This window comes from Rhamphochromis longiceps, linkage group LG11 (genome assembly GCF_057381845.1).
Source record: "Rhamphochromis longiceps isolate RC_006_pf linkage group LG11, R_longiceps_female_GT1.1, whole genome shotgun sequence".
Classification (NCBI taxonomy): Eukaryota; Metazoa; Chordata; class Actinopteri; order Cichliformes; family Cichlidae; genus Rhamphochromis; species Rhamphochromis longiceps.
Window position 1 is genome coordinate 38,808,821 of NC_140567.1, and position 15,191 is coordinate 38,824,011.

The 15,191-nt window shown below is 47.6% G+C and overlaps 1 protein-coding gene across 3 annotated transcripts; it reads left to right on the forward strand.

Moving 5' to 3' along the window:
- The first annotated feature begins 1,403 nt into the window (after positions 1-1,403).
- On the forward strand, positions 1,404-10,150 carry tmem116 (transmembrane protein 116). Of its 3 annotated transcripts, XM_085424019.1 has the most exons (11): positions 1,407-1,692; positions 3,404-3,450; positions 4,034-4,097; positions 4,879-5,010; positions 7,204-7,308; positions 8,229-8,278; positions 8,371-8,454; positions 8,548-8,683; positions 8,764-8,908; positions 9,003-9,082; positions 9,465-10,149. In XM_085424019.1, exons 1-11 carry the CDS (start codon positions 1,603-1,605, stop codon positions 9,633-9,635), a joined length of 1,104 nt encoding a protein of 367 aa, XP_085280145.1. In that variant the 5' UTR covers positions 1,407-1,602; the 3' UTR covers positions 9,636-10,149. The 3 variants fall into 3 exon arrangements, with proteins under 3 accessions (XP_085280146.1, XP_085280145.1, XP_085280147.1); XM_085424020.1 differs by lacking the exon at positions 4,879-5,010 and having other exon boundaries at positions 1,404-1,692; positions 9,465-10,150; XM_085424021.1 differs by lacking the exons at positions 1,407-1,692; positions 3,404-3,450 and having other exon boundaries at positions 4,047-4,138.
- Positions 10,151-15,191: the final 5,041 nt, after the last annotated feature.

The window sequence follows — 15,191 nt, forward strand, 5'->3', positions numbered from 1 at the left end:
GACCACTGTGAGCGACAGCAGACGTGCACTGTGGTCACGCCAGCATCGAATCATCCAAGTTACATGTTTATTAAAATAATCAAATTACAGCATTAAAGGCTGGGAGGAGGTTTGTCTTTGTTCACAGGCTTTCGAGCGTTTTCCTTATCAAACGCAGTTTTTACCGTTTCTTCCTGCAGTAAATATAAACAACGACAGTATTCGGGGGGAAAAACCAAACATTGCAGATATTTTATCATAACTCTGGTTTTACGCGGCCGATCAACACAATTTAAAAACTGGTATAAAGTCCACACTTTGTCCGTCAGATGTTCCGTCTGTCCTGCTCACATCTCCAATGGTTGTACACGTTGTCATTAACGTGGCTTCACTCCACATCAGCCGCTTTGCTAAAACACCGGTGTCGCACATAAGGACGCTGTCAGAGCCTGTCAGCGACGTTGATTGGCTGCGTATATACGAATGTGAATCGCATCATTGGCTGGACTTTGGGATGAGGTGGCATCGTTCTGATCCCATACGGGAGCAGCCAGTCACTGACTCACACTGCAGAACAGGATTGTTAAAGTTTAAGTTTCAATTCAGGTTGGATTTTTTTGTGCGCAGAGACGTGCCAGCAGTGCGCAATTGCGCACGCGCGCAGCTTAGAGGGAGCATTGACCATGCGCTCCTGTGTTTTAAATGCACTTTAGAACAGCACGCAGCAACACTACATATCAGTGTCTTCACTCACCCCTGTTCTCTGTTAACCGTCGGGGCTGGGAGGAGGTGCTGGCCGTCAGATTGGGGTCTGGGATGCGGGGCCTACCTGCTAATGGAGATAAGGGGGCGGTCTGCTTGTCTCCACTTCAGGGAAAAGGGTTACATCTCCTGGGTCTAGGTACGGTTTGCCCCTTTGTGGCGAGAGTACCTGGACCTGGGATGTAGAGAAAGTTTGGGGAGTGTCTGTCTCCATGTCAGGTGAGCGCCGAGGATTTGTTTATGTGTATATGGGGGTGGGAATGCATGTTTGTGTCTGCGTGCGCCTGTTCGTCTATATGTCAGGTTGGGTCTTAGACTCCACCTCTCTGGGAACATCTCAGGCTCTCCGAGGTATGGAGGCTTATCTCCCCTCACCACTCTCCCTGAATAAAATAAATACATAATTATAATAAAGGTCAATCAAATGGACCAACATGGCACGGCCATGATGATCCGCTTGGCATCTTTCTTCAGGGAATAGTTCTGATGGCTAACGATCCAAACGGGACAGGGAAAAAGATCAGCAGTTCCCTCAGGAGTCCTGAGCTAATACATAAAGTATAAGTAACTGAAAATACTGAGCATATCACACAAGTACTGGAGTAGAAGTACTCACAGCTGCTGCGTCTTCATTTAATTATTTATTCAATTTAATAAAAGCGAAGCTGCGGCGTCGTCAGGCAGGTGGGTATTCCCCTCACGGGCAGGGGGCGTGGTCAGAGCCCCGGGGGCGGGGTCAGCGGATACCGTGCCATCCCGCAGGATAAAAGCTGGTCCCGACAGCCTACGGGAGGCTCAGCTGACCGCTCCAGGACCAGGCACGATCACGTGACCTTCTCACCTTCAGCTTGATTATCTGAAATGCTCAGAGAGTTTCTGATGTCTTCAGACGAGATGATTATGACCAACCACACAGCAGCAAACACCACCGGAGCCGAGGACTGGACGCAGGTGAGCTCATCGCGATCAGCACCTCCTGTGCTCTCAGAATCACTGCGCACATTCAAGCACTTTAACGAGCTCAGCAGCTTTACATGCGGCTGGATAAACGGTGTGACGTGGAAATAAACTCGAACTATGTGTTATTGTGGGATCTACAACAATACAATAACAATAAACAACAACAGTCGTGATTTGGTGCTGCATGAATAAAGATAAGCTGTTTTCCATACTCGTATTATTAGATTATATTGATGTAGACGCGTGATGCCGCAGCTCGTTCTGTGCCTTAAAGGGACAGTACACCGCGCTGCTACTCTGTGTGAACAGACCATCCAAGTGTGATTTACTCTGAGCCACGTCCAGGATGTGTTCGGCTTGTTTTCTGTGGTGAGTCTCGGTTTGTTCCGTCTGCACTCGGAGACTCCGTCAGTTCAACATCTGCCAAAAGTCCAGTAAAACAATCAGCTCGTACTTTTGTGCTGCTGCACTAAATCGAGCATCTCTCACTGAAGGAAGTGAAATAAATTCACAAATTTCACTTCCAATAAAAGCTTTGAAGTGCTCGCGCTCACCGCTGAACAATAATAACCTGATGGTTTAATGCAGAAGCAGAGAAAGCAGTCATCATAAACACACACTGGGTTCCTCTCACTCTTCATTTGGTGCGCAACTCATTAGAGACAGACTCAGTGATGAGAAACAGGGTCGCTGTATGAAGAGTTCCATTAAGTAATGATGAGTCATATTTATATGTATTTATTCTCTTGTACATAATCATGGATTTGTTTATTTTAAAATGTCTATTGATCTTGATCATAATTAAATATATATTATATGTATTATATTTATATAAAGTAAATATAAACATTTACTTAAAACATTTTATTCATATTTATACTTTGATGTATTCTCACAGACTGTATTTAAAAGATGGGTGATTCTTAAAACAGGAAGTTAGCATTTTCTCGTGCACAGGGTCTATTCCCCGAGTTATGTGACGCGTCCATCGGAGTGTGAGAGCGTCAGATAAAATGACTTTCGTGAATGTTGAAAGCTGTCACCTGCTAACTGCTGCTCACTAACGTCCAGATAAATCTGCGAATTACACTTAGCAGTGAGGTTACCACGGTAACGTCACTGCTGCAGCCTCTGCTGGACGTCAGAGGAACTGCAGTTTGTGATGTTTGGACCGTGTTTAGTTTTATTCTGTGTAGGAGGAGGCCGCGGTCAGCGGTCACTTTGAGGGTTGTGCGCACTCGCCGTTATCTTGTTGGTCTTTTTGTGTGTTGAAAACTGAATTTCAACCCTCATCGGTGTAAGACGGTTAAACTGACATCTTAAAAAGAAGTAATAATGAGACTACAACGGTTTCCTTTTTCTCCTCTCGGAGTGAATTTCTGAACTTCCTCTGGGGTTTTTTGTGTTTCCCCCACAGTTTGTTTGTCTCTATTTTTAACACTTTCACTCCCACATCTGCAGCTGATGTTAACTGACCTCACCGAGAGACGAACACTCACTGCAGCATCGATTAAAGCACAATCGCTTTAAGAGTCACGCAGCTCTAAGAGCTCGAATAAGTAACAAAAGAGCGTTTGATGTTTGTGCTTCATCGTGAAGAAATGTGAAGTTTGCAGTGTGTGTGTCTGTGTGCGCGTGTGCAGACACCTCAGTGTGTGTCTGTGTGTGTCAGCCTGCTGACCGCCTGCCTGTTTCCCTGCAGGTGTACGTCGTGGTCAGTTGGATCCAGCTCGTCATGGCTGTGCTCAGGTCAGTGTCTTCATCCTCCACAGGCACAGCTGGAAAGTAAAGAAAAGCCATTCATGAGTAATTTAGAGCTTATTTGACTTCAGTCAAGTTCAGCAGCAGTAACTGTCGTCATTACTGTTTTTATCAGGAGTAAAACTGGAAACATGACTGGGAAAGTCAAGATACTCTAACTACATTTTAGTGACACATACATTTGACCTTTTGATATGTAACGTAGGCAAACTGAGTAGGTGACCCACAGAGCTACTGTCTAAAACCTGAACACCTACACGCTGTTTTTTACTGTAAAACTCTGAAATCCTGCATTTTTAATAATCCGAGTCGTCGTCTCGGCCGGACTGTTGGACGTTCCTGTACAGAGGCTTGTTTGTAATGGGCTGCGTCAGAGCACATTAGGCTTTTATTGCTGGTTCATTTACCCAGTGTGGGACCAGTGGGAAAGACCTGAGGGGTCAGAGGTCACAGCGCTCAGACAATAGAGGCAGGCGCAGTTCCAATCAGCTGTTTTTCTTTCACGCCATCTTTATTAAACACCGAGCTCTTCCAGTGAGGTTCCACTCATCATGTGTGTTTGTGTTTGCAGCATTCTGGGTTCAGGCTCCATCATCTGCTGCCTGATGTTACGGGGACTCAGCCGGAAGCCCGAGGTCAGCCGCTTCTCTGTTCTCTGACGCTTTGCACAAACTGTGTGAGATAAACTGTGGTCTGAACTTTAAAGTTAAAATAATTAAGAGGAAGTGCTTATAAAAGCTGGACGTGGCCGCTGTGAAATCACCCTTTGTGTTATCGAGTTCTCTTTTCCAAACCTCAGCCCGAGCCGCTGATTTGAAACTAGGCGTGATGAGAGGGGGCTGAACGCTGACACTGTGCCTATTGTTCAACGCTGCAACGAGGTCAGATTTCCCCGGCGCAGAGGCATCACTTTAGGACACTCAGATGTAAAGATGTACTGTCATTCACATGTTTACATTCAGTTCTGCTTTCTAACCTTCATGTGGATAAGAATGAAAACATTACGTAACCGCTGGGTGCACTCATCGTTTTATACAGAAGAGTCTCTAAGTAGGACAAAGACACCCGATCAGCCACAAAGAAGCCCCGCCCTTCTCGAGTCCTAATGAGGTTCATAAAACCGCCGTCGTGTTTATTGAGTGAGACGCGAAACCCACCAGAAAGGTCTTCAGGTGAACAGGAGACTCGTTTTCTCCTAAGCTTCTGTCCAATCAGACTTGCCTCTACAACCAGGAGTCGCCCCCTGCTGGTCATCTACATTAGCCTCGCTCCGTCCTCCGTCCAGCTTTTAAAATCCTTTCTCAGCACGCTGTAATCCGTGTGTGTGTGTGTGTGTGTGTGTGTGTGTGTGTGTGTGTGTGTGTGTGTGTGTGTGTGTGTGTGTGTGTGTGTGTGTGTGTGTGTGTGTGTGTGCAGCTGCAGCCTCTGATGCTGCTCAGCGTCGCAGACCTGCTGCTCGCCGTGTGCTGGCTGATCGGCTCCATCCTGTTCTTTAAAGACTGCACAAGCCGGAGCACGCACTGTTACTACCTGCACATCGTGGAACAGGTGAAACAACACTACACTGGACTGCTGTGGTTATACTGTAAGACAAGGTGACCCACGGAGTACAATCAAACTGAAAGTCCCGAGGGTCCCGAGGGTTTGTGTGTGTGCGGACCCCAGGCCAACTTTATTGATAAAGCTACTAAAATAAAATAAACAGAGACCGATCGCTGGCACGAACTCCGATCTGACGGAGCAGCAGCTCTGACAACACGACGCCACACACGATTTTCCAGATGGGTTAGGTGATTCCAGCGCGGTGGTCAGACCACACTGGTAACACTTCCACCTTCATCACGTGACCCCAACATGTTCAAAACCAAGCTCCGCTTCAGACGGGCTGCCTTTGTTCTCTTTACTTTGTTTCAGGGGAAAGTTTTCAGAGTGAAGCGTGGAGCTGCCGAGGGATTTCCATATTCTCAAAGCAAAGTGTTTCCTGAGAAGTCAGCCAAAGTCGACCCCACACACAACTGAAATAGCATGTTCCAAGAACCAAAAAAACAAGAACTTTCACACAATAAAGTCAAATGTTTAACACGTGGAGCACATTTACAGCTAAAAGCAGTCATCAGATTATATCCATAGTTATCAGAAAAGAGTTTTTTAACCACACAAGAGTAAGTTTACCAAGAGGATTTGTGCTAAAGGGCAAATCACCGAAAAAAGGAAAAGGAAGTGGCAGGAAAAAGGTCGGGGCAGCAATCGTGATGAAAAATTGAAAGAGAAACAAACATAAATTCAATCAGCTCCAGGGAAACAAAACTAAAGAGAAACTGGGAGAGCTGCAGAGCTGAGCTGCGTCTCGTCCGGATCGTAACCTGCTGAGCTTCTCTCCTCTAAATGTTTCATCATCAGTGACTCATCCAGCTCGTTCAGTCCCGTTTACATCAAATAAAACTGGGTGCGGTTTTACCTCTGTTTCTATGACAACCAATCCAGCACCTGAGGACGAGCGGGTAAATGACAGCTGTGTCCCAAAACGTCGGCTGCATCCTCCGGAGGCCGCGTTTGAAGGCCGATCACGTCACAGCCAGGCGACGAAGGCTGTCCCAATTCGTCGACTCCTTCAAATGCGTCCTTCATTTCCCCGAATTTGAAGGATGGGTCGGGTGTGTCCTTCGTGGCACACCATATCCCAGAATTCATAGCGCGGCCCAGCCAAATTTCAGCTGCCAACAATGGCGGCTGCTGCTAAGTTTTAAAATTACTCTTATTAATCTTTCTGGGTCACAAAATAAACTTTTAGCATATTTCCAGGCGAGAAAGTAGCTGTGTAAACTTCAAATATCTGCTCGGTTTATCAAGACATCGCATATTTGCAAAAGTGCGCCGACGTTTTCGGAGACGTCTGTTACCCACCAGCTCGATAGCAAGCCGGGGGGTTCAATGGTCACTCCAGCCGGCGAGAGCAGCGGACTCCCGGCTTCATCGTTTTCAGACCCCCGCTCTGTCGCTACTCAGGTTAAACATGATATTTAAGTCACTCGGAGAACTTAAAAATGTAATTGTTTTCCTTTTTTCTGTGTTTTATTTGTTCCGGAGTAAATCGTTTGGCTGAGATCAAAGTTATTAGACTATTAGATTAAATAAAACTTTATTAATCCATCGGGTTGGTTCCTCCAGGGTTTTCACACAGCTGAATAAACGTCAAACAGAAAACTGATTAAACAGAAGTGTGAGACGGTCGAGAGTTTACGCCAGTGTCCTGTTATATTTTAGACAGCAAGGAGCAGACAGCCGAGTTTATTAAACTCCACCCACACAGCGCTGACGCTGATCTGAAGGCTGGACCGTCCCATTTCACCGTCTCGCACCTCGAAGGACCCGGCCCACGTAGACCGCGAAGGCCGGGTCCTCCGAAGGATGCGGCCGACGTTTTGGGACACAGCTGACGTCTCTGTTGCCAAATATCTATCGAGTGAGCTATTCTGGCCCAGATGACCAGGTCCAGATCCTGAACTGGGTCATTCTGGGATGAAATGGAGCAGCAGAACCAGGACAGAACACAGCCTGGAAGCAGAAAAACATTCCTGACCCACATCTCCCACTCAGAGCAACAACCCCGGGTCAGCTGCCCCTTTTGGCTCTCGCGCTCTATTAAAGTCTGAAAAGGGGGCGGGGTGTCAGGTGACCTGTTTAGAAAATCAGCGCGGCGAACGTGAGCGAGGATTTGGCTCATCACAAACTCTGTTTCAGGTTTTCTACATGGCCTCCTTCTTCTACACCCTCTACTACATTTGGAACCTCTACAAAGGAATCAAGGAGAAGTACTGCAGCTGCATGGATGGATACTCTGTACAGGTACAGACACATCTGTCCAGCTGCCAGGGCAGCAAAACACACACAACAGGTAGTAAACAAAGCTTTCAGGGTTTTGTTTGCAGCTCATAAAGCTTTAGAATAACACAAAGGGCAAACCTGACAGGGTCAAACTCTGCGCGGCCCACAGCTCCCAGAGGCTCGGTAAAAGTAGAATGGTGGGGAAACCTAAGAGGATAAAAAGATGCTCCAGTGTCCTGACGGGGCACAGACCTCCCCATGTTTGGTCCTGATGCTTCAAAATAGTTTTGATCTGGTACCTGATCACTTCGGTGCAGCATGAACAGCTTTGTTTGTCTCAGTAAACATGAGGCTTTAAAATGATTTTAAAGGGCCTTGAAAAGCTTATGCACACATCCAGACTGGACGTCTGTAACTGCTCTACTCGGGCCTCCAACACTCTTCTCTTTACCAGCTTCAGTTAATTCAAAATGCAGCTGCGCGTCTCTTAACAGCTACGAGAATCTACGAACGCATCACTCCAATTTTAGCCAAACTACATTGGCTCCCTGTCAAATATCGCATAGATTTTAAAATTCTTTTGTTCGCTTTTAAAATTCTGAATAATTTAGCGCCCAGCTCTCTCTCTGCGCACTTAGATCGGCCAATCACAGGCTCCCAGCACAACCTAGGTCTCGGTGACCGGGCCGTTGCAACCGTGGCACCCAGACTCTGGAATAACCTCCCTGTTCATGTTCGTACCGCCGAGTCGATCCAGTCTTTTAAATCACGTCCTGAAACGTATCTTTGTACTGTGGCTGTTGGTTCTAACGAGTTGGCTGTTCTAGCTTGTTGTTGTCGCCTGTCTCATGCTTTTACTGTGAAGCACTGTGGTCAACACTGTTGTTTTAACATGTGCTCTATAAATACATTCTGATGTGATATTTTGCATCCTTGTGCAGGTTTCCAACCGAGTGAGCACGGCGGGTAAAATCGTTGCTCTGGTTTCATGGTGAGTGAGCACCAAAGCCTCACTCTGTGGATGCATGCAAACACACACACGGTGGTACTGATAACAGTGTGTCCTGCTCTGTGTGTCTGCAGTCTGCTTCCTGTGCTGCTGATGCTGCCGGTAATCATAGAGGGGAACATCAGCCACTGTCAGGCCAACCTTACCGAACCCTACAGGTGAGGCCAGAACACAAAGTGTTCACGCCGCGAGCAAATCCACCGATTGCTTCCACGCAGAAGCTCAGTGGGCTTTTTTCCACATCCGACCAGGTGTCTGATGATGCACACCGGAGCGCTGTTCCTGATGTCGGACGAGCAGCCGATGAGCCGAAGCTGCCTGTACCTGCACACCTACCACATCACCGTCTTCCTCATCACCGTGCTCGTCACCCTCCTCAGCATCACGGTGAGTTCACGCTCGTCGCACAGACGCGTCTTATTCTACGAACATCACGTGGAGGTGACCTCCCCTCTCCCCCCCCGCAGGTCCTCGTGGTCAAAGCGCGCTGTATTTACAGGCGCATCGTGACCTCTAACGGTTACCTGGGCAGCGAGCAGCGGGCCTCGTTCAGCGTGATGGACCGGAGGATGGTCCTGTACCCGCTGGTCTTCGTCTTCTGCTGGGGTCCAGGTTTGTTCGGCGCGGACTCTGATTGGTTCTTGTTGGCGACAGACGCAGTCAGCGAGGTTTCAGCGTGTCTTTGTTTGTTGTGTTGTTTCCTCAGCGGTGATCCTGGCGTTTCTGCGAGTGGCGGATCCCGCGGCGTGCCAGGGCAAAGCCGGGGTGGTGCTGTACATCCTGCAGGTGAGTCGGTACCAGAGAAACACGACGGCGTTTACGCTCTGAGCTCGTTCAGCCTGTTTTTGGTGGCGTGTCGTCTTTTCCTGTTGAACAGTTTGTTTGATTTGGATCTTTTGACAGCAGTCGAACATTTTGTGGTTGAATTTGTGTGTCGGGCTCATTTTGTGGTCTTTGAATGTTCTCTTTGTGTAACTGTGTCTCTCATTAAGCTTCCTTTTTGTGCCGTCTCGACTGCTTCACTGGTCTTTTGTTGCTTTCTGTGCGAGTCATCACGTAGGATATCTCAGGCTCATCGTTGTGGTTCTTTTTGTCGTACTCACACGCCTCTCTCAGGTTGTTTCACGTGTCTTTCGTGCAGTGACCCGAGCGTGTCTTGTGTCCTCAGGCGTTAACCTCGGCCTCTCAGGGCTTCTTTAACTGTCTGGTCTACGGATGGATTCGCGTGTACCTGCGGCGAGCCCGCAGGACGTTTTCGTCTCGAGACGCGGACACTCAGACGCCTCTGCTGCGAGCGCAGAAGAGGAGAGGCTACCAGACCCTGCAGACGCTCGCCTGAGACACACTGAGACCGAGGGCGTGTCTCTGCCAGCTGCCTCGAGAGGAGAGTCTGAACTTTCGCTTTCCTCGAGGGGGGAAACACTTTGTTTCTGCATCAAACTTCCACCTATGATCCTGAACCACTGAGGCGAGAAAAAAGGGAAGAAGCAGGAGGGGGGGGGGCTTTACACCGAGAGGAAGAGCGACGCCGAAAACAGGATTTGAAAGAGACGCGACATCGTCACCTGTGAGCTCCGTCGCACGGACGGGCCTCACAGGGGTTTGTTCAGGCAGCTCACATGACCCCTGCTGGTCACCGGCGCACAGTGAAAATGAAGACGCGTTTCTTTGGACGTTTGTATGTTTTATGAAATGTGCAAATGACAGAAAATTATTCCTTGTGTTTAAAAAAACAGATTTAATCTCTGAGACTTTTTGTAAATATGCTCCTTTAATCACATCTGAATTTGTTTTCCTTTTATTTCTGTTGACTGCATTAAAATAGAGATTTCTACAGAACGCAGTCGTCGTTTCCTTCCTGTCATTTGCGGCTCCATTTCCACTCTTAGACTCCAGATGCTTTTCCTTACTCTTCTTAGATCAGCTCATCTGTCTGACACCAGCTCTCTTTAGACCCTCCCTTCCCCTGTGGTGGGTCTGCGCCTCCACAGGCCCCACTGGTTTAGAAACTTATTCTCAACAACAACACAATCAGCGATCGATCGATTTTACTTGCTAGCAAGGGAAGGCTGGTTGGAACAGGCTCTTGGAGCTCAACGCTCCTCACCCGACTCAACCCAACTTCTTCAGAGAGGAGCCTTCCTCACAGCTGTTTACTGAAAACAGTTACACAACAGTAAACACAAGCACCTCCCCTCACAAACCCCCCTATGGTTCTAAAAGATAAGGCTGTGTGTGTGTGTGTGTGTGTGTGTGTGTGTGTGTGTGTGTGTGTGTCATGGTTGTGCGTTTGTGTGACCTGCTGATCACAGAAGGACCATAAAAGCAGGAAGCTTACCACACAGGAAACAGATCTGCCTAATAAAGCCTCCCCCAGCACCAGAGTAGCTGGGGGAGGTGGTCAGGATCAAAGGAATGTCTTTGATCATATAGTTTAAACTAAGACTTACAAATTTAAGAAACACAATGACAACAATTAACAACTTGACTCCAACACCCTGCCTGCTTTCTTTTGATTGGGAAGCTTGTGGAAGCCTGCTGAGGGGCTACGTGTGCTCAGTGCCTGTAGAACAGGGGTGTCGAGGGCCGGTGTCCTGCAGGTTTTAATATCACCCTGGGCCAACACACCTGATTCACATGATTAGTTCATTAGCAGGCCTCTGGAGCACTTCAGGACATGTTGAGGAGCTCGTTTAGCCGTTAAATCAGCTGTGATGGATCAAGGACTCGTCTAACAGCTGCAGGACTCCGGCCCTGAGGCTGAGTTGGACGCCTGTGCTGTAGAAGATGACTGTGTCAGGAAATCTGTGACAGTAGGAAAAACACTTGAAGCGTTTGGCTTACAGCGATAGTTTGCTGCCTCAGTGTTTTTATCATAGAATGAAACATTTTTAATATTTATTTGAAAGAAATAAGGAATATGTCTCCTCTAACGCCTGTAAGGAAAAGAAAATTCAAAGGTTTTCTGAATTTGAAAAGTGGACATCTGTTCCACGTGGAGGTTCAACGAGCAGCATCGGCTGGGCTCACAGGACCAGAGCGTTTTACATTCATGACAGTCTTCTGATCTTTCCTGGAGGCAAAGATGAACGAACACATAATTATGTGTATGTAGGACAGCGTGCTGTGTTTAGAGACGCTCCATTGGAGTCATAGACGAGCAGCTCTGTCGAGTCTGATGTGCAGGACTCCTGCGTCTGCACACGGTAAGGATGTAAGGATGCATCCTCGGCGTGTGTGTGTTTGCACGAGCGGAGATTCCTCAGATGTGTGACGTCAGAGGCTTTCTGCGCCTGCTGACCAACCGAGGCCGTCGCACCACACTACCATCGCTTCTTTCACGTCGCTGCCTGACCTCACTCATTATGGGATGTCCCGTTCAGAGGGATCCCTGCCAATTCCCATCGTCTGCTGCGGGCGTTTCACGGCAATCTGCACAATAATCAGTTTGCTCTTCAGGCCGACGTCAGCGTCTCTGAAGTGTTGGCGTCCGTGACGTGACTGCAGAAGAATCTGAGCCCCGTGGGAGAGTTTGCAGAGCTTCACTTCACGAAGAACTAAAGAGGCTTCAAAAGGTCTCCGGGTGAATGTTTACCGCCACGTTCACACCGACACACAGGAAGTGTTTGATTTGAAATGTTGGTTTGCTCTCGTGACATTAATGAGCTCGTTTGGATTTACGTCATGAATGATTCACAGCCTGTGAACACGAATACAGTGCAGAGACAACAGAGTCAGAATACTAAAAGACTGAACGGAAACACGTGCACACACAGACGGAAACTGGTTTAGCATTAATGTTTTATTTATGACACTGATGTGTTGTTACGCAGTGATTGGGACGTATGTTGCTCTAAGGCAGCAGTAGGCAACTGCAGGCCTCGAGTGCCGCGTCCTGCAGGTGTTAGATGTGTCCTTGATCCATCACAGCTGATTTAAAGGGCGAAATGACTCCTCAGCATTTCCTGAAGTTCTCCAGAGGCCTGCTAATGAGCTAATCATGTGATTCAGGTGTGTTGACCCAGGGTGCGATCTAAAACCTGCAGGACACCGGCCCTTGGGGCCTGGAGTTGCCCACCGCTGCTCTGAGGAGTTTATCATAATGGGCATGTCTGAACTTAGAAACAAACACCAGGGGGCGCTGCAGGCTGTGTGTAGTCTTCGTTAAAACTGCACAGATTTAATGTATCAGGATCTTTACCAGGTAGTAAACTGAGAACAGCACATGACATCTTACACCGTGTGGTCGTTCAGATGCAGATTCAGTGAAGTTTGAGTTCATGAAGCGGACTGTGTGAACGCTGGAACAACAACATCCACCTGTGACGCTGTCTGGGAGCTTTCACCTGTATCATGAAGAAATCAGGTTTACTGCAGCATCATTGTAATAGAAGCTACAGTTGAAGAGGGCGTTGTAGGTTTGTCCTCCACGTTTCACAAAAGCAGCAACTTTCTTCCTCCCGTTAAACTGTCTGCTCAGGTGAAACAAGGGCTGCAGGGAACGCACACTTTAGTGCTTCATTCTGCCTCCATACTGCTCATCATTCACTGAAACACACATTTTACTCCACAGAGGAAATATCTTTATGTTCAGCAACTCATCACTCTTTTAAAAATGTCTGGCTCAAAGCTTCAGTTCAAACTCTGACTTACCTTCCAGGCTGAGCTCATGTGCCGAGCGCTGGTCACCACCGTGTCAGAGGAGATGCCGTAGTCCTGACCTTTGTGGATCAGCCACTGAGCTCCATCAGCGAGCGTCACTCTGAGGGAAGAGAAAACGTAACGAGTCTGACGCTGCGCTCATCAAACATCTGAGAGTCTGAGATTCGAGCTGTCAAAGCGCATCTGTGAACTCAAGGAAGCAAAGGAACGAATCTGAGGATGTAGGAAGTGCAGCGGAGCCTGGACAGAGTAAGAAATGCGACAGTTGGACGCAATCTGAGCCTTTTCAAAGAATAGCAAAGAGTTGTGATGTCAAAGCTTCGGCCAGGCCGTGGTTTGTCTTTGTTTTGTAGCAAAGGTTAAAAACGTTTCTAGCCTGGAAACATAAAAACCAGTCTGGGCTCAGGTATGATGACCCATCACTGCAGCCATCAGCAGGAGCTGCTGCAAAGTGGAACTGAAGAAAACTGAAGGAATCTCAGGCAGCGTCTTTTTCTGCGGCGACGGTGGATTCCAGATGGACATCAGCGGTAGTGAAAGCAGCAGGTTTTTAAATAAATACGGTGAGCGTGTAGCCTGCCCTGACGCCGGTGTGGCTGAGCGGTCCAAACGTGGACTGGATCCAAGCGGTCGGACCATCCATTCAGCTTTGTACACTGGAGAGTTGTAGAGATCTGTGAGCTGCTGACCCGACAGGTCGTAGTTGCTGTATCCTCCTGTCAGAAGGAAACGCTGAGTTTGATGTAATCTGTGTTCTGTACAACCAGCCACGCAGCTGCTTTTAAACCTCACCACAACATTAAAACTTTTTACCAGACGAGGAGTCCACGGTCAGGGCCGTCAGAGTCAGCGCACAGAGGAGCACTTTGAAGGAACCCATCGTGGACATTTGTCCCGTCACAGCTCAGAGAGACGTTTGATAGTCCTGACAGACTCCCTGCTTGGACTCAGTTATCTCTGCTGTTTGTCTCTTGGCAGATGAGCCGGAGTTTCCACGCTGCTGCTCGTAAACAGGTTTCATCACATCAGCAGAAAGAGCTCAACCTGCACGTATGAAAGGATTTACTGACGTGGATTTCTAGACTGTAACTAAAATATGCTGAAATTTTATGACACATTTAGGACAAAATTTGTACCTTTTTATATTTAAATCTAAATGTTACGGGGAACTAAATATTTAGCTAATATGCAAATTTACTGGTCAAAGAAAATATCAAAATAAAAGCTTTACAAAAACCTCCTGTGGTGGACTGACGGGCACGTCTCAGCAACACGAGCTGCTTCACTGCTCGCCGCTTTGTGCAGTAGTGCCCCCTCAGCAGCCTCCACTTCTGGAGCTCCATAAATATTTGTATAGAGACTTATTTTCTAATGGACATTAGCACAGTGACATGAAACCAGTCAGCTGTAGCTGAAGTGCAGCCTTTCAGCTTTAATTCAGTGGGTTGGACAAACGGATTAAAAATGGGAGAAACTGGAGTACTGTTAGCACAATCCCTTTGTTTTAGAGGCTCTAAAGAATTTGGACGAATGAAGTAACTGAAAATAAAATGATTGTTTCTATTATTTTATTCCAAACCCTTTGCTGGCACTGACAGCCTGAATGCTGGTTTCCTGCTGTTTAATGCTCTGCCACAGCTTTACTGCACCAACCTGCAGCTGATGTTTGTTTGTGGCCTTTCTGTCCAAAGTTCAGAGTGAAATGCTGAGCGGGGTTAGGATCAGGTGACGGACTTGGACATTGAAGAAAATTCAACTCCTGAGGTGCTTCGGTGGATGTTGTGAGTCATTGTCCATCTGTACTATGAAACCAGTCCCGGTTTGGCTGCATTTAGCAGGACGTGAGCAGACAGTCTGTCTCTGAACACCTCAGATTCATTCAGCTGCTTCTGTCCTGTGTCACATCGTCAATAAACACTAGTGTCCCAGTGCCACTGGCAGCCGTGCACGCCCACAGCATCACACTGCCTGTGCTGTGTTGTGCAGATTGTGTGGCGTGCTCTGGATCGTGAGCTGTTCCACACCTACTTTTTTCTTGATCTTGGTTTCATGTTTCCAAAGAAAGTTTTTCCAGAACAGCGCTGGCTTTGTTAGATGTTCATTTTAGTTATGTCCAACCTAACCTTTCTATTCTGGAGGCTTGTGAGTGGGTTACACCATGCAGTGAACTTACAGTCTTCTCTTTATGGTGGACTTGGATATATCGATGTGCCTTCCTCCTCCTGGAGAGCTT

Bases quoted from the DNA above. Each gene is read 5' to 3' on its own strand.
- tmem116 (XM_085424019.1), top strand. From the start codon at position 1,603: ATGCTCAGAGAGTTTCTGATGTCTTCAGACGAGATGATTATGACCAAC. The intron at 1,693-3,403 runs GTGAGCTCATCG...GTTTCCCTGCAG, and splicing joins GAGCCGAGGACTGGACGCAG to GTGTACGTCGTGGTCAGTTG. The intron at 5,011-7,203 runs GTGAAACAACAC...ACTCTGTTTCAG, and splicing joins ACCTGCACATCGTGGAACAG to GTTTTCTACATGGCCTCCTT.